The sequence below is a fragment of the Melopsittacus undulatus genome, chromosome Z (assembly GCF_012275295.1).
Source record: "Melopsittacus undulatus isolate bMelUnd1 chromosome Z, bMelUnd1.mat.Z, whole genome shotgun sequence".
NCBI lineage: Eukaryota > Metazoa > Chordata > Aves > Psittaciformes > Psittaculidae > Melopsittacus > Melopsittacus undulatus.
The window spans coordinates 52952454-52974275 of NC_047557.1; the positions used below are offsets into that span (position 1 = coordinate 52952454).

Here is a 21822-nt window from a genome sequence, read left to right on the forward strand (position 1 = left end):
ACTCAGGTTTGCTGCTTCTTTGTATATGACATGATGGTTTTTAGGAAGGGAGAACCATACAACAGTATTAGCTGAACAAAACTTATGCTAACAGAGTTAGGCAATAGTGCACAAAAAAACCCCCGACCTCAAACCCACAGGACCAGAGTGGGCACTGGCCATTAGAGACAACTTTGCTGCTGCAGCTAAGACAAGCTAGATGGTATATGTATAATCCTATGGTACGGTGCAGGTGATGCATCTTAATTTTGTACAGATGGCTGAAATCAAGAAAAATAGCTTCAAAACCTATTGAAGGGCTTGTATAGCCCATTAATGTTATAAAGCTTAAGGTCTGTTATGAGGATGGCTGGGCTCCAAGGCTCCAGTTTCTAGGTGAGAAGAGGTAAAGTCCAAGTCCTTTTAAGATCTGAAATTTCAGAAGTTTGTGTGTTCCAGTGATGTGCCTGCGATGAGCAAACACCCACCTCCCTCTCTAAGGAATTTCTAATGCTTAGGAGGAGTAAAGTCCTTCAAACAACCTACAATACCATGGACTTTGCAATGAGAAGTTAATACTTTTGATTATTTAGACAGCTTCTAAAAACTCTCAGGTTTGGTGCCATTATAGTGCAGGTCTTACAGGCCTGCGTGTTTCCTATGTGCAAATGTTTGCCTGTGTCTGAAGCAATTTTTGCCCTTGTTTTACATATCCAGTTATTGATGCTGAAGCCATTCAGTTTTGGTGCAATGAGCCATGAACAACAAAGCAGTCTGGTGCTCTTGGAAAACATGCACTGAGGCAGAGTCTTGTTTTCAGATAAACAGATCTGCTTATTGATCTACCCACAACCTCCATGTTGGAGTCACCTAAAATAGTGATGACTTTTCTTGTTATGGCACTTTTGGAAAGCTGGAGTGGTTCCCTTGGCATCACATATAACTGCAGCCATACCTCCACTTAAGTTTTTAGCTAAACCTTGGCTTTCTGCAGTGCAGACCAGCGGGTACCTGGCTTGGGCAGATGTTCCTCCTTGGTGATTACAGGTGCTGTGCTGCCAAGTCTGTGCCTCCGAGCTGTGTGTCTGTGGGAGGCCATAGATAGGCCTTTGTGGAGGAGACAGAGGGTGTCTGTGGCATTATCAATGTGCTGTCTTCCCAGCAGAAGGGTTTAGTAATAAACTTATGCTCTGCAGCTCTGCTTTTTGCTAAAGGGCAGAATAAATATTGAAGCGCTAGCAATATCCAGCTGAGCTGTCTGAATAATCCTCTAACAAACTGCATAACAAAGAAGTGAATTCTGTAGATCAGCTGTTTACACTGGTCTGTAATTCATCTCTGTCAAATAACACATCCACTTAGCATCTTTCCTGATTTCAGATATGCCAACATGGACCTTTCAGCCCTAGGGATGTAAAGATGAGATGACACAAGCTGTTTGCCTCCTCTCTACCTGCAATGTCACCATGTGCTTAGTCAACAGGATTAGGAGCATCCTCTGCTGTGTAAGCCGCTGCTCACCAATTGAGCTATGGGGCTTTGTGTGAGAATACACAGATTGGTGCTTGTGGTGTGCTGGCTGGTAAAAAACACCTTGCTAGGCAGAACTGAACCTGCTTCTACTGCTGCAGATTCAGCACCGAAGTCTGACCAAGGGAGCTGGCTCAACATTGCTGCAGGGAAGACTGTTGGCAGGACCTTGCTCTGGAGCTTGCAGGGGCTGCTGCAGGGAGCAGGGTGGCTCTGGGATGCTGGGTACCTGCTGGGCCTCTGCCTTCAGGGCAGGCGTTTTGGAAACACAGCATGTGACATCTGGGAATTTGCATGCTGCCTCCCCAAGGACACTGGCCTAGATCCACTTGCCCTGCACAGTCTGGGCCCCTTGAAGAAGGTCTTGGTGTATTTGCTGTTGTGGCTCCAGGGCAGATCAGACCTTGGGGTTTCTGGAAAGGTCCATGATATGATTGATTGTGATGCTGTGAGCCTGAAGGTGGAATGGCCAACCAAGCAAATACAGGTTTAATAGTTCAGCATCAGAAAAGCGATCTGCCCTTCTCCATTGACTCCATGACATGGTAACATACCCTTTGGTGCCACTGAGCAAGGGACTGAGCAAAAGCAACTGGGTGCTCCCAGCCAGCCTTGTAGAGATACACACTCTTCTGTTCCTGACATTCCTCATGCTTTGGCAGGAGACCAGAGGAACCAGCCCATTGCTGTGTGTCTTGTAAATCCCGTATGTCCCATGTCCCATATATCATGGAGAGGAAGGGGATCACTGTTCCTCTTCCTGTCACAGCAGCTGGAAAGCATGGGATACACAGCAGTGGGCTGTTTCTCCTTATGGTCCAAATTTGCACTTCCTAAGTCTTGTACATGCCTGTCTATAACAGATACACTTCTGCCTAATACAACAACAGCCTGGTCATTCCTCGGTGCTGTGAAGGGGCTGATGCTTCCCACAGGCTCTCCTCCTGCTCCCATATGTCTGACAATTGCTCTGAGGGCAGAGTACCTTCTAAAGCTTCCCACCTTCTGCCTAAGGAGCTTCTGGGCCTGAGGTCTGCATCTAGCATCAACTGTGCTTTGGCCCCAGAACAGGGTTTATGTATTTATTTTGGAGTCCTGCTGCCTGACTCATGCAAGATACTAAAATAGTTTGGGTTGGCAGGGGCCCTCAAAGTCATTTGGTCCAAGCCCCCTGCAATGAGCAGGGACATTTTCAACTACATCAGATTGCCAGAACCACTTCCAGCCTGGCCTTGAATGTCTCCAGGGATGGGGCATCCACCACCTCTCTGGGAAACCTGTGCCGGTGTTTTACCACCCTTATTCTGAAGAATTTCTTCTCATCCAGCCTGAATCTCCTCTCTGTTAGTTTAAAATCATCCTCCCTCATCCTATGTAACAGGCCCTGCTAAAGAGTCTTTCTCCATCTTTCTTATAGGCCCCTTCTAAGAACTAAAAGGCTGCAGTCAGGCCTCCCCGGAGAACTCTCCAGGCTGCACAACCCAAACTCTCCCAGTCTTTCCTTACAGGAGAGGTGCTCCAGGTCTTTGATTACTTTTGTGGCCTCTTCTAGACCTGCTCCAACAGGTCCATACAGAGCCCTGGGGTGGTGGTGAATCCCTTCAGCTGGGGGATTTGCGTGGTGGGAACAGGCTGACAGCATGTCCTTTCCATCATCCACACTGTGGTCTCTGCATGCTGGAGTGCACAGAGACTTAATTTGCATGTGTTGGGTATGCAGAGCATGTTGCCATATGCATGGCCAGTTCTACTGCGAGGAAGGCTTTAGTGGCTGTGAAACAAGGTGAGTCGAACAGCGTTATGTTGGTATCGGTTCACAAAAGAATTCAAAGTGAGGGTTCTGCATAACAACAAGAGATGTATTAAGTCCAGTGTTAGATGGTTCATGAAATAATTAGCATTTCCAAGTGTGTCCTAATTTCAGACAAATGTGAAAATTCAACAAGATGAATAGAAAATGACAGGTTACACTTTTGGAACAAGACACTTTGAGCCAGCTGGGCCCAGATGTTTTCTCCCACTCCCTGACTGACATGCTCACCTATTCAGAGAGAAATGTGGGAGAAACTGTAACAAAGATGCAAGAAGAAATTTTCCACAAGCAATGATTACATTAGGGGGACTTCAGGCAGCTCTTGCTGCTCCAGTGAGGCTAATTGTGTATGAAAATAGGAACATCTGAAGGCTGACTTAAAGAGGTGTTTACTGCTGCGCACTCTTCAGTTTGCGTTTTGATCCAAGAAAGATTTTATAATTAGTCCCCTCTCTCATCAATTGGCTTTGACCCCAGGTTTTCTCTTGGTCATCTGCCCTGCCTGTTCCTATTAACGCAAGCACTCCTCTTTGTTTCAGCTTTCCTGATGTGCCTTATAACAGCGACTGCTTTTCTTCTGATCCATTTTTAGAGCTTCAGCTTGCAGTTCCACCTGAGAGGAATGGTGCCCAGTGCAGTGCTTCACGGAGCTGTCCTTGGGCAGCCCTGACTTCACACTTCTGCTACTCGATCCTCCTCTTTGTCATTCCCCTTCTCAGCTCAATCTCCTCCCAGGTAAACAATTACCTCCATGTTACTGCTGCTCCATTGGCTCCAGTTTTGTAACTTTCATACCCAAGTTTGGTATTTCTGATACAGTTATCCATACCACCTCTGCCCTCTGTGCTATTACTGATGCAGTTTCCAAGCCACTGCTGGCCTGGAAAGAATTGCTCCCTGGAAGGCCCTCAGATGTCTTCTCCCTGTGAAGCTCAGCCACTTCTCACATCTCTGAATAGGCTGTGAAACCAGCCAGCCATCAGAGTGTCTAGAAATCCCCATCTTCTTCTTCCTCCACCACGCTCTGTCCTGAACAGTTGTCAGAGTCCCCCGCAGGGGCACGTCCCAGCACTCTCCACAGGTTATCAGCATGCCACCTCCACTCCTCTCCATCACAGCAGGGACAGAGGAGACACAGCAAGCAGCCACCCAAACCATCCCTGTCATCACCCTGTAGAGAGGGCAGGAAGGGCAGCAGAGGGGGTGACTTGTGAGAAACAGACACAACTCAGCTGCCTTGTTACTCACTTTCAATTGAAGCTTCTGTAGCATCCTGATGTCCCCAGTTCATCTTTGGAGACACTTCTGGGCACTGAGCACAGCACCTTGTTCCTCACAGGTACTCCTGGTTGGATGGAGGTAGGGCCATCCCAGGTAGGTTTCATCTTCCCTTCCTTGAATAGTTGTCATCCCAGAGGTGGGAATGGATCTGGAGAATTGCCCCACTCGCGTGAGTCCCAGAAGCTGCAAACTGCATGGGGTCTTTTGCCAGGGCTGCCTGTGGTGGTGCTGCTGTGAAAGGGAAGTAACTGTCTTTGGCACCAAGAAATTTTCCTGAAGGAAATCCCTCTGGTCTGGGGGTCACTACTCCTCTTCCAAATGTTCTCAGTTAGGAAAAGGGCCTCTCCTGCCTTGTCCAGTATTCAAAGTGCTCCACTGCCAGGCTTTGAGTTGGAGCTGTGGCTCTTCAAGTCCCAGCACACCCCAAAAAGCAGCTGACAAGCCTTGAATCGGGACCTCTTCCTCTTCAGAGAGGTTCACTGGGATCTGAGCACCCTTCCTTCATGAGCTGCATCCCAACCGAGCTAGGAGGCAGGGGATTGTTGGTATTACAGTAATTAACACTGCAGAGCAGCATTTATCTCCCAGGTTCATGTGACCCTGCTGAGAACTGATTCCTGTTAGAGGGTTCTTCTCCAGGCTGGTGGAGCAAAAACCTCCAGGGAAACCCACTGCCTCCTCCTCCTCCTCCCCTGCTTGGTGCAAGTGCTTGACCAAGGGATTCAGATTTGCTTTACAGCCAGACAGGAGCCTGTCTCCTTTGGCTAACCCAGGGCAGTGTGTTTCTCACCTCACACCTAAAGCCCTATTACAGACTGGCAGGGCAGCAGGCACAAAGTGCCTGAGGTGTTGCTGGAGGGGTGTGAAGCTGCTGCATCTGTCACCACAGTCAGGTTCTTCCTGGGAAGGATTCTCTACATGAAAGCAGTGGAGAGTGGGACAGCATGGATTAGCAAACATCCCTGCAGAAGCATGCTCTTCAAGTTGGCAGCTTTCTTTCTCTATCCCATTAAGCACTGCAGTCAGTTGATATCCTGGTGCTTTCTGTGGGGGCCTGTCTGCAGGTCAAATAGTGAAGAGCTGTACTGACAGCACAACAGTCTGAGACAAACTGCCTTGTAGTTCCCATTCATCAAAAAGGAAAAGCTTAAAGCTATTAGGCAAGTCCTTAGCCCTGCTCTGGATCCCCCTATGTGGATTAATCACTGACAGCCCCAGGGAACAGAGCTAATACTCATGTTCTGTTATTTCAAGCAACACTACAAGCCAAACAGCTGGTAAAAAACATCTTAAGAAGACAGTAAACTCCTCACCACCCCCTCACACTTGTTACGTAGAAGCTTACAAAATCTCCTTTCTGCTGATGGGAATAAAGAGGCTTTTCTTTTCCCTCTCTCCAGTAGGTTCCTGTGTAGGAGTTAGTTACACAGAAACAAAACTTACATAAGTTCCTGCCCTGATCTTCATGTAGGAAAACAGTACCCTACACAGTAACAGATGTAGTCTATCTGGACTTCTGTAATGCCTTTCACATGGTCCCCCACAGCATTCTTCTCTATAAGCTGGAGAGATATGGATTTGATGGGTAGACTGTTTCAGTGGATAAGGGATTGGCTGGATGGTCTGTCACATCCAGAGGGTAGTGGTCAATGGCTCAATGTCTGGAAGGACATTGATGACAAGTGGCATCCTCAGGACCTGTATTGTGGCCAGGCAACAGGCTCTGCTTTCTGGCAGCCTAGAAATGAGCAGAGAAGCATCTGCCAATATTTGCACACTCCAGTTTCTTCCAAAGGAAATACATCCCACCATTACTGGTAAAGGAACCTGATTCCCTCACTGGGTATATACACAGGCTTTATTTTTTTGGAAGCAGAAACAAAAATTATTCAGCATTCCCTAATTTCCTAAATAATTTTTTTTTCATGAAAGGTACAAGGGTCAGATCTTCCTCTGAAAACAGCTGACCTTTGCTACTGTCACAGCCTGTTCAGGACGTGCCTTCACAAGTGGGAGAGGTGACAAGTAAGGGCAGAAAGAACCTTTTGTTTTTGCTTTCTAATCACTAAGGCCAAGTCACTGTAGCAAGTGCTATTTGGTTATCAGCAATACAGAGTGAACAGAAGCCCCTATAAATAAATGACTAGCTCTTGGCTTGTGAAAGGAAATGCCTGCCTTATCACTGCGGTTGGGATGGCTCCCAGTAATGGCTCCTGGGAGGACATTTACTGTCAGCACGTGGGATACTATCAAAATGAACATGTCACAGGTCCTCATCTCCTCAAGGGGGTGCACCCTGGTTGACCACCACACTCTGCAGAGCTGGGGTTGTTGTGGTGAAGCACCTATCCTGCCCCTGCTACTCCAGAGTGTTGTGGAAGAAGAAGGGCTCAGCTGCAGCCTGGAAAGACTTGTTCCTTCCAGTGCAGCCTGGGTTCCACATTACTGTGTGGCTCAGAGGAGCCTGCTTGGTTTTGTACTGTAATCCTGCAGTCTAGTGACTGGTGCATGGAGCTACTGGCTCAAACACACAGGCACCTTAGTAATGGGCTCCTGAAAATGCTGCCTTCTTTCCACCTTTCCTCCCGTGTTTCCTTTGGCTGAAGAAGCTGGCTCTGCTGACCAATGGGCCTTCTGGGGAAGTGAAGCTTCTGAACAGGCTCAGTCCCTTGTATATTTGCATGGGCATGAATCCCATTTCTGTTGCCACACACAAGCTCTGCACACTGCGCAAGCACCACCAGTGGCTGAGCCCTGGCCTGGCACCAAATCCCACCAGTGAATCATGTGGTTAGGTCCCAGGCTAAGACAGCCACTGGCAACCATGTGAGGACTGTCCACATCTATGGAGTTGAAAGGGATGTTCTTGTACCACCTGAAGCCCAGGCGTGGAGCTCTCTCCACTTCAAAAGCCCTGGAGAGGAAACTGGCTTTAAATGGATGATCAGAGGCTACTGAGCAGTTAGCACTAACAGTGCCCTTGAGTGGTGCCTGCTGCATCCTCTCCTGAGCAGCGGGCTGGGAGAAGGACCTGTGGGTGCCTGTGCAACTGATAAGTATTAGGGGGCTTGTATGGGCCCTTTAGAGGGTGTTTGTGGGGCCAGGGAAAAACTCTTGCAGGTGATATGCTCTGCCCTAGAGCTGAGTGGGCTCCTGGAGACAAAGCCCTTTGGCAGCAGTGTATGTGCCACCCGGCATCCACCACCTGGATGCCAAGGAGAAAACACGTCCTGCCTGAGTGCCTCTTCCAGGAACACATTTCTGAGGGCTCTCCCACAGAGAAAAACCTCCTGATCTAGGTCACTGCTGCTTCCTGCTGTTTGCAAACACCCTCAGTAACTGTGCCACTTGTTTCAGCATCATGCAGAAGTAAGTCAAATGCCTCATGAAAAGTCAGAGAAACTTGTGCCAGCCTGGATCTTCTTTGCAACCACCCCCCCTTCCAAACAGATTCTGCTCTAACCATGGCATCCTGCTTTCCTCCTTCTCCCTGGTTACCACCAGCTCTAGCAGTAACTACGTTTGGGAGTTGTACTGTTTTAATGGTATGATAATCATTCCCCCTCTACTCCTGTGCTCTCTGGCATTCAGAAAGGTCAATGGTTTGATTCCTAAAGGAACCAAATACATATTTCTTTTGTATCTGAAGAACTGAATAAAAAAGATGGTGATTTTTTAACATTCTATATTAGGCCTCACCTAAAACCTTCCAATGAGTCTAGTTCCCCTGGTATACCTGCGTTACACAGACCTCACAACTCCAGCAAACAAAGCAGCTCTATGAGCAGAAGACACCTTTTGCCAGCTGATGTAGAGCTTCCATCTTGTCTATGGTAACACACCTTTCAAAGAACAGTTTTGAAAGCAGAGGATGCAGCATCTATATGACAAAAGCCAAATGCGCTGGGAGGGGTGAGTGGGGGGACAGAACAAGCTGTCTGGGGAGTGCAAGGAAGGAGAGCAATGGAGTGTGCAAGAGAGCTCAAGCATGAACTTGAAAGCAGCCATGAACAGACCTACAGCCTTGCCTTAGAGAGGATGATGAGCAAAACTTCCCCAGTGATCTAGGGGAGTTTTGGGAGCAGCAGAGGGGAATTACTAAATGCTGGGAGGATACTTATGCCTGCCATGACCTGCCTGCCCTGCTTGAAAAGTGCCACAAGCTGGAAGGAGTTCATTTGCGGTGCTTTATTTCTGTTTCAGTGACGATGAGTTCCCCGAAGAGAAGGTTGTTTAGTGCCTGTTCTGAAAAAAAGCTGCCCCAAGTGTGAGACTCATGATTATAATCAGGGCTGCACTATAGGCAGTGTGGCCACAACAGACAGATGACCAAAACACCCCTTATGTTTATTCAGACTTCAGGGTGGGAAGGTGGGAAGTGGGGTTCACTCCAGCAGTAATGGTTGGGTGACTTGTTCTGCTTTTTTGCACAGGCAAGAGGGAAGGAAACTGATGCCTCCTGTTCTCCCTCCAGACCCAGCAGGCATAGCATCAACTCTGTTGTGACCCTAAATGTCAAGCAGGTTCGTGAGGATGCAGAGCATGTGGTGTTGTTTAAGCAGATATCGCAGCCCTTGGTCTCTAGATGAGAACTGAATTCCAAGGGTTAGCTCAAGAGAATACAGACTTTGCAAAGGAAGTGAAATTAGAAGTAATGTATTGAAAGTGAACTGTGTATTGCAGCAGGTGAATTCAAATGAATGCACTATAAATATTAAACAGAATAAATAGCCTGTGATATAAATTCTATAAATATAACAGAAGGGAATACTTGTACCGAACATTCTGAAAGCTTGAAGATGTTAAAATGCCACAGATGGGTAGCAAAACATTGCACAGACTTCTGATGCAGCCTGGTTTTATTATTCTTTTTTTACAAGAACCAACTTGGCTCTCTATCTTGTAGTCAGTTTGAGAGCAAAATGAACAAAAAAAAGTCTGAATTACTTCTGTAGCTTCTTAGCTTTTAGCCCAGTAACAAGTGGTGTCCCTCCTCAACATCTTTGTCGCTGACATGGACAGTGGGATTGAGTGTGCCCTCAGCAAGTTTGCCGATGACACCAAGCTGTGTGGTTTGGTTGATACCCTGGATGGAAGGAATGTCATCCAGAAGGACCTTGACATGCTTGTGAGGTGGGCTGATGCCAACCTCATGAAGTTTAACCATGCCAAGTGCAAGGTCCTACACCTGGGACGGAGCAATCCCAAGCAAAGCTACAGGTTGGACAGAGAAGAGATTCAGAGCCCCCATGCAGAGAAGGACTTGGGGGTGTTGGTGGATAAGAAAATGAACATGAGTCGGCTTCAGTGTGCACTTGCAGCCCAGAAAGCCAACCGTATCCTGGGCTGCATCAAGAGGAGCGTGACCAGCAGGTCGAAGGAGGTGATCCTGCCCCTCTACTCTGCTCTTGTGAGACCTCACTTGGAGTATTGTGTGCAGTTCTGGTGTCCTCAACATAAAAAGGACATGGAACTATTAGAACAAGTCCAGAGGAGGGCCATGAGGATGATCAGGGGACTGGAGCACCTTCTGTATGAAGACAGGCTGAGAAAGTTGGGGCTGTTCAGCCTGGAGAAGAGAAGGCTGCATGGAGACCTCATAGCAGCCTTCCAGTATCTGAAGAGGGCCTATAAGGATGCTGGTGAGGGACTATTCATTAGGGACTGTAGTGACAGGACAAGGGGGAAGGGGTTCAAACTTAAAGAGTGGAAGTTTAGACTGGATATAAGGAAGAAATTCTTTATTGTAAGTGTGAGGCACTTGAATGGGTTGCTCAGGGAAGTTGTGAATGCTCCATCCCTGGCAGTATTCAAGACCAGCCTGGACAGAGCCTTGGGTGACATGTTTTAGTGTGAGGTGTCCCTGCCCATGGCAGGGGTTGGAACTAGATGATCTTAAGGTCCTTTCCAACCCTAATTATTCTATGATACTATGATTCTTGCTGAAGACCACATTCTGTGGTTCCTCTTTCCTATTTCATTGAGCTTAAGCTGAAAATCTTACCATAATACTGATTACCCTTCAGAGAAATCTAATGCATCTGAAAGAAATGAAAAAACGTATTGCGTTTGTTACTTTCCTACTTTTTTTTTGTATATACAACTATGGGATTAAGAAATTCCCGAGCACTCTGTTGTGTTTGCACAATACCTAGTTCAGCAGATGCAGCTCATCTCTGGGGTCTCTATGTTCTGCTGAGAAGCCTGCAAACCTTCCCTGTCTCCTCCTGACATCCATCAGCTTGCAGTCCTGCAGGAGCCCACTCTGATCTATGGCTGACGGAAAGCACTACCAGGTGCTTTGCGTCTGCATGCTCCTTTGGCAGTTCTGAAACAGAGCAACTGCTCTTCCAAGAGATTTCTGCTCCCATTCATATCAGCTGCATCAGCTTGGGAAATAAGCACATTCCTGCTGCTTGCATAAAAAAATGTGTGATGCTTGCTGTGTCCCATTCTCACCCATAGGGTGAGACTCCAATGTAAACACTTGTGTGGTGTCCAAGAAGTACACCATCTTCATTGCAGTGATTCCCAGCAAAGATAAAATACCACAGGATTTATAGCTGAATATTGCTTTAATCAAAAAAGGTACCTGTCAGCTGCTGCACTTCACTTCAGTCCTTAACAAAAATCTCAGGGACCTGTTTGGAGATACTTGGTCTAAATGGGGGAACACTGTGCTCTGGAGGCTTTGTAAAATAAAACCTTGTTTGGTGGCATAATAAAGCAGTAAGGTCTGAAAAAGTTCCTCCCGTGGTGCTATGCCATATTCTCCTTTCCCTGATTTCTGTGCAGTCTCTGGTTCCCTACAAACTTCAAATAAAAAAATCTTTGCATTGAAAAAATACAACAAAGTTACCACTTGACTATGGCTCTTGCATGTAGAGGTGTGCTGGTGTTCCTTTCCTGGAGCAGATCTGGCTGCTAATGCACTGGCATGTGATGGTCAGTGTCTGATTCCAAAACTGGCCCTTTGTAAATAATTGAAACCTGCCACAGATTAGAGTTCTGCTCATTCTGAGTGGGAAAAGCAGATCCTTGGTTAACTTTTGCTCATCCTATTCTTACAGCAGCAGTCCCCAGATGGCACTGTTTGGCCACTTTATATGCATTTTTCTTGTTTGCTTTCTTTTTAGGTTCTTCCATATATAATGAAAGGCTGCTTCCTAGGAGCCATGGGGTATTTCTTTGTGTTTCTAGAATATCCCCCATGGAAATGGCTTCATTCTTTTTGATTGTCAGTGTTTCACAATCCTGGGCTCTCCTCCTGTAACAGATGTTCTCCTCTCTCAACTTTGAATTTTCTTCAAGTATTGCAGGCAGCAAGAGCCTCATAGCAAGACACCCAGATGGTATACCCTGAAGCATCATAATCAACCTGGTATCTTTCTTTGCAGCACTGAATTTCCATACTTTTACTGCCGAGTGTGTTTGTGTTTCATTTTTTAATTGCCTTTTTATGCCTGATTTCATTGTTAACTCATACTTCAACTACTTAAAGAATATCAAAATTACTTGGATATATTTTTCTCCAGATAGAGACACAAGCTAATAAAGGGCTTCTAAGCTGTTAATAGCTGCTAAGATTTCTATTGCTATAATTTGAGGAAAAGCTTAATAATAATTCTTGGTGTTGCATTTAGTAACCAGGAAGAGGCCACATGACCAGATGAAAACAGGGTAACACAATGGACAGAAATGTTCAGGGAGAAAGGCATAGTGGCAGTAAAACTTGTTCTTGGGTGGAGGGGATTACGTTCCTGATCTAGTTAAGGAAATGGTGAGGTTCAGAAAGAAAATGTCTGTTCAGTGAAGTCATATTAAAACAACAAAATGAGGAAGGCTGACTACTGTTACTCAGTTTGGGAAGCTGAGGAACAGCTGATTTAGAGAAGGAAGAACAGAGCTGGTAGGTGCTGACTGCAATAGCCCATTCAGAGACAGGACTGATCTACAATGTCGTGTGGGTTATAATTTGTTTACGTCTTTACTAGCAGTTTTTAGCACAAGTGTTAGAACTGGATTATGTAAGGAGACGAGGGCAATGACACAGCATGAGTTTCAGTAACCTGAAGTGGTAAGATTATGCTCTTCAGAATAAGCAGCTGGAATCTTTGTTGTCAGCTGGAAATACATCAGAGGTAGTTCAGGAGACATGAAACATGTGAGAGTACGCCAGATATAGGATGATCAGAGTACTGGTGGGGCACAACTATGGGGAAGTTCTTCAGTTATGTCATAGCCATTGCAGCAGGGAGGCAAGAGACACTTAGTCTCAAGTGACCTATTGAGGCCTTCTTTGAAACATTGTGTGCAGCACTGGTCAGTTGCAATATCAAAATGAGTCTCAGTGTGACAAATGACAATCTTGGTGGGTGCAGCACAGCCGAAAGGGGCTGATGTGCAATGACAGTGTCCTCTGCAAAGTCATCAGTGCAGGGGGACGGAAAACCAGCTAGGAGTGAGAGGAGCTAACAATGCTGGATGACATGCAGTGCTACTGCATGAACAAGGGATCACCAGCCTGTTGAAGGTGGGAATTTGGAGCTTTCTAACAACTGCAAGTCATTTTTTGGAACAGCCTAAGAAGCTTGAATGACAGCAAGATGGAATATAACAGATTTATGGAAGACAGAATATAACATGATGGGAAAGGGATTATTTTAGTGGCTTCTTTTACTTTTCTGTGCTATTTTGCTTGAAAAAAAAAGAGATGTGATTTGTCATAATAATATAATTTACAAGTCTTCCTTGTAAAATTTTTGGGACTGATCTTAATTACTGTTACAAGTAAAACCCACACAAAACAGACGGAAAAACAAAGAAAAAAATCTTGCCCTCCTGTTGTAGCTATTATACTGCATGATTTTGGTGTTATGGGTATTCTGATAATTAAACTTACAGTTCAGCCTGCATCAGTTTGAAATGGTGTAATGGAAGACTTCTGTTTCAATATAAGAGAATACTCAAGATGTCTGTCCTAATAGTAGAGATATTCAAGTAATGAAAAAGCATTTTTGCTAAGGGCTATATAGAAATCCCATCTTCTTGACAGTTCTTGATTCTTAGTTACAGTAATTCGTGTGCTCACTGAAAGCTTTCAAAAGTCATTAAAATAGGCAGAAAATGCTTGTAATTTTTTCCCTCCCCTACTATTAGGAACACTGGTGACCTTTGAAAATCTTTCAAACACTTAGCTAATTTCAATGGTGCCGTGACCCAAGCCTCATTTTCCATCTGTACTTCAAGAAAGGCACTGTGAATAGCTAAAGTAAGGGACAGATCACAGATCTCGCTTAAGCCTCATTTCATTTGATGGATGTACGAGAAGTTGTTTTGGAAATGAAAAGAAAGCTCAGACAAGGAAACTTTGTCAGTTTACTAGTGCAGATAAGCCTAACAGCCTGCAATTGGACGTAAGGACTCTTTGCCTGATTTCCTCTAGAAATAGGACTTACAAGCTTGTAATGTCTATAAGTGTCAGTGACAGTCCATTTTAAGGTTTGAATCTTCTTGTCAAGTACAAAGAAACATGGCAGAGAAGCAGCAATGCTGCATGACTTGAGGGCACATGTGGCTGAATAAAGTGGGGAGGTCCTAGAAAATGCTAGAAGCAGTAAAGCAAACTTCTGTCTTATTAGACCTTAGGAACCCATGAGACTTCATAAATGCTTCAGTGGCAGGGGAAGGAAGAGTTCCAGCCATCTTAAGAAACGAAGCTACAGGCACCCTGCATGGTTTTGTATTTTTGATTGGCAAATCAGTTTTCTTGACCCAGATGCAGTGGCCAGGTGTAAACAGACAGACACACAGCATAAACACAGTGATGCAGATAGTCTGTTTCAGGGACCAGCTTCCATTGGGTGACTCTGCACCAGGCTTGGCTTCCTGTGACCACCCAGGCAGGCCGAGCTCCCTCTGCTACTCAGTGCTACTTCCCAGGGCATGCAAAAACTGACTCTCAGCTTCCCTTCACCAAAAATGCAGCACTCTGCCATTACAGCAGCAACCTGGGGAACCCCACAAAGCAATGGTCTTGGAGCTGGAGGAACAGAGGGGGGTTCATTGTTCACAGTGGGGAACATGGAGGAAAGTGGGCCCATGCACAATGCAGAATGACTCCACACAGGAGCAGCTAGCCTTCCCCACAGGGAAGGAAGTGGGTATGAGTGCCTGACAGGCTGTGAACTGTTGACAAAGCTACCAAAGCAAGAAGTTCTAGCCACAGGGTACTGGAAGTGATTTATACTGAAAATATAAGCACTTGAAAACTTTGAGAATTTACTGGTGCCACAGTTTGATGATGCTGATTCATTACCTTAGGTGAGTAAAGACAGCTAAGTTACTGCTTCTTCCCCCCTCACTAATACTTTTGATTTTAATAATTTGCCCTCCAACATGCTGTTTCCTGTGCCTGGACAGTAACAAGCAGTGTTTCTGGACCTCTCTGCAGCCACTAACACATCCTATTGAGGATGCTTGTATAGGTCCAGCTTCTCCCTGGGTGATGGTTTGGCTATTCAGCATCAAATTTGAAAAAGTACACACTTCAGTTAGCAAATGGGCAAACAGCCTGTGCTCTTAACGCCTGCCGGCCTTTCACATTTCCTATTTCTTAAGCTGAACAGCTGAATACTGCCTGAGCATAAAGATCAGCCGGCTTATGATGCTAGCTTTGTACAGCTTGGTATTTCCCAGCAGTGAAAAGACCTCTCTCCTCGTAACAAATATAAGCGATAAGAAGTGTCAGAGAGAAAGCTGGCTGCTAAAACAAGAAGTGCTTACATTACACATTGGTATTTCTTAACATGAATAATGTGGTGTTTAGCTATTAATAAATATGTAGGCTTTAAGGAATTAAAAGGCAGTATTACTGAATATCTGACACCTGCAGGTGAACTTTGAAGTTAGTGCATTTTAAAATTAATACTTGGGCTTAGAGAAGGGAGAGATATGAGGCAAAAAGGCAATAATGGTAAAAAAAAGTTGGGCTAGGATTTCTTACTTAGGAAGGTTATTTCAGTAAATTCATATGTCATGGAAGAATGTAACTGTATTTCCTACTTCAGCACTGTAATTGTTTATTACCATTGTTCATGAGGACCATGGAAAAGAGGATTTCTGCACTACGAGAAATTCTCTGTGGGACAAAGGCCACATGACTAAAGAAAGCCCTATAACACTAGGCAGATCAGGCAAACCAGGGGGGCTGGAGGGGGCTGAAGTTGTCATTTGCATGCTGGGGACAAACATACTAATGTCACGGGGAGGGAGCAGCTAGGCAGAAAATGGGGCAGTCATGTTTCTTGCAGTTGTGGGCTACAGTTGCTGGACTCACCAGTGATTAAGATGCATATGTGGCTGTTGTAAGTGTTCTGGTTGGTATGTTCCTATCATGCCCCTTTTCTCCCACTGCCTTGTGGATTCTTTAGCACCTGCTAAGGGATCAGCTTACATCAAAGAGGACTTTCTTTGTGGGGGCACTTACAAGAGTCTGTTTGCTGTTTTCAGGTCCTCATTAAACCTGGAAGAACCAAGTATCACCAGGCGCCCTGTTCACTACCTAGTGATAAGTTAAGGCCGTTAGGAAGAGCAGGAGAGAGGCAGTCAAACATAGAACATGGCTACACAAGCTTTTTCATTAGGAATAAGAAACAGAATAGGAAAGATTGAAGGAAGAAACAAAGTAAGATAAGGAGACAAAGTTAGAGGGAGAAGGGATTTGGGTAAGTTTTAATGTGCAAAGCAAAGCTGTTGCTTCAGCTGTGCCCTGATTTCGCTCCCTCTCTCAGTGCCTGCCCTGAAGGCTAAGTGGCTGGCATTACTCTAGCTGGTGGAGTCTGCTGACTCTGGGGGGAGAGAGGGGCGTCAAGATGTCATCTACTCAAGTGTTTTAGAAGATTTCCTTGAGGACTCCTTTTTTTTTTTTTGTGTGTGTTTTATCCAACCCCTTTAGAAAGAAAAACTAACACTGGATCAGAGCACCCCAAGATCTGTTCTAACCAGCAGCACATGTGGAGATCAGGCTCAGCTATCCCAGCCTATGCTTAAAGATCTCAGAGAACCTGCCTGCATGTGAGCACAACAGCAGTTGTAAAGCCAGTGCTTTCTTAAGCAGGAACGACTGTTTACATCTCTGTATAATCCTATGCAGAGAAAGGGGGATAGAGATATTGCTACTAAGCAGTGCAGGCTTTGAGTGCAGGTCTCTGGGGGAAAACTAACAACCAGCCTCCCTTTTCAATTAGTTCTTGCTCTGCAGCTTTGCTTCCCCCTTGAAAGCCAGTTATTTCATACTGCAGCAAGGAGTAAGTCTGCAGTCTCCCAAAACAAAACAGACTTTGCCTTCCTACAGCTCACCACCTGAGGTTATCAGGGTTTATCTTCTTCAGTGATCCTTGGCTGCCTCAATTTCGAATCCCTTAGGCTCTGCAAGCATGGTCTCCATAGTGTCTAAACCTGAAGGCAGTCTGTGTGTGTGTGCCTGTGTGTAAAGATAGACAGCAAATTGTTTGATGTGGATAAAGCTACTGAAATATTTTTTTATATTTTTTTGCCTTTTAATTCTCCTCTATGTGCGTAAGTTCCCATCTGGACGCAGATTTGAGAATCAGGGTTTACATTGACAGTGTTTCTACATTGTCCTTTGCCTCAGCAAGTACAAATCTCCGGAGATTCTGCAGTGCACCTAAAGAGAGGAGAAACAGCCATGCTTCAGTAGACAGTCTTTGATAACCTTTTCTGATGTTTTACCATGGCTTAACTGCAGCAGAGACCAGACATACATTCAAATTACTAGGTACTAAAGAATGGAGAAATGATAGGAGAGAAAAAATTACCATGTGTCCTTCTGATTTCTAACTACACAGCAGTGCTTTCAGAGTACCAGATTGCCTTGGAAATGTCATTTATTTATTTATTTATTATCACAGCTTCAATTTACTGGTATGCTACAGCACATTCATTGAAGGTAAAAATGGTGGCTTTTACTTACACAGGTCAGTTCTGACACTGCCCCCATGCCTGCTCCTTCTGTTTGTTCCCCAGTACAGTATTGAAAGTTTCAGGAACAAGTTTATGCAGTATCACTCTAATCACAGAAAAGGGATGCTTGCTTAAAACACTGGCATGCGATGTTCACATACCTGACCTTGTAAAGTTTGGAAGAACATGCAGGTTTCACAGAAACACACACAGTCACATGTGAAATCCTGTTAAATTAGGACCACATGGGGAGAATACTCGTGGCAGTTCAAAGAGCAAGGTAGTAAGCTGCAGATCCCTAGAAGTTATTAACAGCAGGTAACCTGAGAGCAAGATTACAAGGGGATCAGTCAAAATAAGATTAAGTGAGAGCAGGAGAAGAAGAAAAAAAAACCTGAAGAAACTGGCTGCACATTGGGTGTATTGGAAACTAGAGGAGAGGGGGAAATCAGGTTTGTTTGGTCTGGTTGTATTTTTAATTTTCCCCCAGTCAACATGTGAAATATAAAAAGTGAAAGAGTCTGGAGAAACGGAGCTAACATGTGGCATTTCATTAACTGCGGAGAGTGTTGGAAGGTGGTGTGCGCTTCCGTCATGGGACACACCAACTTTTTGTCTTATTTCGTGTTTTAATTGTTGCCATAGTATAGAAAAAGCCCTGAGATGCCAGAGAGATTAACAGCATCACTTGGCTGCTTTAAGTGTTGGCTGCAAAGAGCTTTACCAAAATGTGTTCCTACTGGTTTAGTGGAATCCATGGTATGCCTGGTGAAGGCAAGGCTTGATTGACCTTCTATCTGCCCACTTCTCAGCATACTTTGGGGCAATGCTTCTCATGAGGATTTGGCAGGGAGTATTAAATTCCTTTTTCTTCCCCAAGACACTCAAGTTTGCTTGAGTGGCTCTTCACAAAAACAGCATTAGCAACATGCTGTTTGTACAGACAAATACATAGATTCATCTTCCACTTGAGTGAGTTGCATTGTGCTCTAAAAGGCTTGCTGGCACTGATGAAGTGACAGCCTCCTGAATGGCATGGATTGCACTTTGTTGCACGACCTTTCCTGACACTCTGACATGAATGTTTAACCTTCTAAAGGCTATTTAAGTTAGTAAGCATCCATTGGCATAAACTGGTGCACACAACACTGTTCATGTGCTTACAAACTGGGGAGCACACAGACATTCTGAATTCTCATCAAATGAGCAGCTCTCACAAGGAATAAATCTGTCATGCACAATGGAAGAGGTTACACTCAAAACCTTGTAAAATGGCTAAAGAAATGCCTATCAGCAATTTTGAGTACATTATGCCTTAATAATAGTTGTAGATTCATAGGCAATTACTCAGTCAAATCTAAAGTCTTGGGCAGCACTTAGGTTTTTTCTTAGCTATTTGATGCCTGCGGTTGAGTGCAATAATAATGACCTTGAAAGCATGTTGCTACAAGAACTTGCCAAATGCTGAGGGGGTGGAATGGTGATGCTACTGATTGAATGGTCAGAGATAGGTACTAAGGAGTGTGAACCACATGCCAGCTAGTGTATTTATGTCTTTAGAGAAATCTTTTTGCATGAACACAGAAACTAGGATTTTTTTGTGGGAATTTTAAGGTGTGGAATACGAACAAAGATGCAGTATCTGGGGAATTTCCACCTTACTCCCGAAAGGGAATGTGCTATATTTGTTCAGGAAATAAAAAGCAGGTATTTCTTAGTTGCTGTTTTGTGATTTATAAACACTGCCTCATTAGGGTGTTTTGTATGTGTTAGTACAGTTAACTTGTCTTTTTTTTTTTCTGCTTGGAGAATCTTCCTAATTCAAAGTAAAACAGAAAATTCTCATTAAAAGTAACAACATCAACTCAGTTTTCTGGACATAGAAATAATGTAAGTTTGAGGCGTGTTACACAGACATCTTAGAGCTTGGAGCACACACACAGTGGCTGTCAGTAAAAGCCAGAAGTTTGCTTTTGCCCTTACCTAATGATTTAAAGCCTTGCACATTCTCTCTGAATTTCACTGTGCTGTCTCTAGTCAGCTGCAGCTACTTACTGAATACTAACTTTCATGGGCCTTGCAAGCCACACTTCTGGAAAGAAACAACCAAACTGTATCTACAAAATGCAGCTTCTTTTTTACATAATGGCTTTGCTTCTTCTTAGGAAATGGAAATATTAGAAGCAGTCTGAGTAGAATCATAAGGTGGTAAGAGGGATCAGAAAAAGCACTTACTATATGGCCTAAATGTAGCACGGTGGTCAGAAGTGTATTCCGTATCTGCCACATAAGCAGCGTGAGCCCAAAAGACATGAGCTCATTAGGACACCCTAGGAAGGCCTTGGATGGATATGAAGTTATACAAAGCTTTCATCCCAAACCCACTCATGTGTGCCTTTCACATCACGGCACCTTTGCCTAGTGACAGCGGTTGCAAAGCCCAGTATGAGCAGCTGGCCAGTAAAAACTGGCAGTAAAAGCACAGACTGACCAGTTTAAGTGGGAAAACACTCTCAGAAGTATGTACAACGCATTTGGCTTGTCTTTGTGCAAAACAGATCTTACTTTGTGTCAAAGGAAATGGTCCAGCAGAAAAACTGCTCTGCAGCCAATTATATGGTTCTTGTAGAATCAGATCACCAGGCACATAGCTATAGGATGGTGGCTGTAAACAGGTGAAGTGTCACAGTGGCATCAAGCTGTCACAGAGCAGCTTTATATGGTAACAGAAGACAACTCGGCCCAGAATGCGACCTGTGGCTGCTGGAGCACTTTTCAGGGAAAACCTGCTGCTCACAGGGCAAGATAACGAGTTATGTGTGCTGCAAATAACCTATTCCACATCTTTCTAGCAAAGCGGCAGCACACAAACTGCTTGGGTAGAGGTGAAAAGCAGTTTTGTTAGCAGAAAGAAATTTTTCAAGCTTTCTCAATGATCATAGTGAGACCAGTATCAACTCTGCTTCAATATGCAGAATGTTCTTTGTTTCATTTTCCACAGAATTAAAGTTTTCTACAAATCTATGTCTCCTCTTTCATCTGCCATTGCACACCCGCTAATCTGTTTCCTATCAATGGAAAGGTTAAAAGGTTTAATACTACTTGGTAAAAAGAAATGCATAATCCATATGGGGAGATCCTTCCTTCCACACACCTGCAACAGTCACCAACTTGTTTCATTTCTCGCCTGCCACGCCGGTACTGCAACTCCACATGAAATCGCCCTGCTATCAGAGCCTTGTTTTCCAACCCGCGTTTCAGGGCGAGCAGCTCTCAGCGCCGCTTGTCCTTGGAGCAAACACAGCCGTGGCACCAGCACCAACCCAAAACCTCACCACCTCCCACTTCCTTCCGCAACGAGACAGACCAGCCACGCAGCTGCGAGTACAGTGTCTACTTCCGCCTTGGGGCCACGCCTCCCGCGGAGGGGTTGGCTGGCCGCTAGCCAATAGTAGTGCTCGGCGGGCAGGTACTTCGGGCTCTAATTGGTCTGCGGGAGATAGAGGTGGGTGGTGTGCTCTCCAGAAAGCCGGCGGAGCGGGGTCGGTGGCGGTTGGCTCCGCGGGAGTAGGATGCGGCTGCGTTCGGGTGTGTTCGCCTCCTCCTGCCTCCTGGTGGAGGTGCTGGGGGTCGCGCTGTTCCTCCGTGGCTTCTTCCCGGTGCCCGTCAGGTCCCTGCCCCGCAGAGAGGCTGGCGGGGAACTTCCCGCCGAACCGGCCCCGACCGGCCCAGGTAATCAGAGCAGCCCGCTCCTCCCCTCTGTGGCTTCTGCTCGCCAGAGCAGCTGGCCGGCTTGCCTTGCCTCACCCTAGGCAGCACTTAACGGCTCTCGCCTCCCGCCGAGGTAAACCTGGGCCTGCGCGGCCCGGCGTCGCGGAGTTAGTGTCTGGCGGCGAGCCCTGTCGGAGCTGGGTGTCGTGCTGCTCACCATCGCATGTGCGCCGTCGGTGTGTGCTGGGTCACCGGGTTATGGGGTGCAGAGGCGGGAGCAGCCGGTGCAAGCAGGCGAGACAGCTGTCTGTAGCATGTTTCCCCACCTGCTTCCGAAAACGATTAGAACTTCACTGATTTTGCACGTAGTTGTCTGTCACTGACAGAACTTGCTCGCAGAAAGGCCTGAGCATCAGCTGTCACATTTTTTTGAGGGTGTGCTTTTCTGTCCTCTAGTCCCCTTTCCTAATCCTGATGCTCTTTAATGGCAAGCTGTTCACATTAAATAATGCCATTTCAGTTAC

The 21822-nt window shown here is 45.6% G+C and overlaps 1 protein-coding gene across 5 annotated transcripts in view; it reads left to right on the forward strand.

Annotated features, from left to right (window-relative positions):
• The first annotated feature begins 21001 nt into the window (after positions 1-21001).
• PIGG (phosphatidylinositol glycan anchor biosynthesis class G (EMM blood group)) overlaps positions 21002-21822 on the forward strand; it is an 86773-nt gene continuing 85952 nt past the window's right edge. For 3 of the 5 annotated variants that reach the window (XR_004081349.2, XM_031054194.2, XM_031054193.2), the window contains exon 1: positions 21116-21319. Coding sequence is in view for 3 of the 5 variants with exons in the window: in XM_031054194.2 (XP_030910054.2) it covers positions 21160-21319 (160 nt within the window). In the remaining 2 variants the exon portion in view is untranslated. Of the gene's footprint in view, positions 21057-21115; positions 21320-21822 lie in introns of those variants that run through there. The other 2 variants (XM_031054192.2, XM_005154870.3) reach the window with 2 other exon arrangements.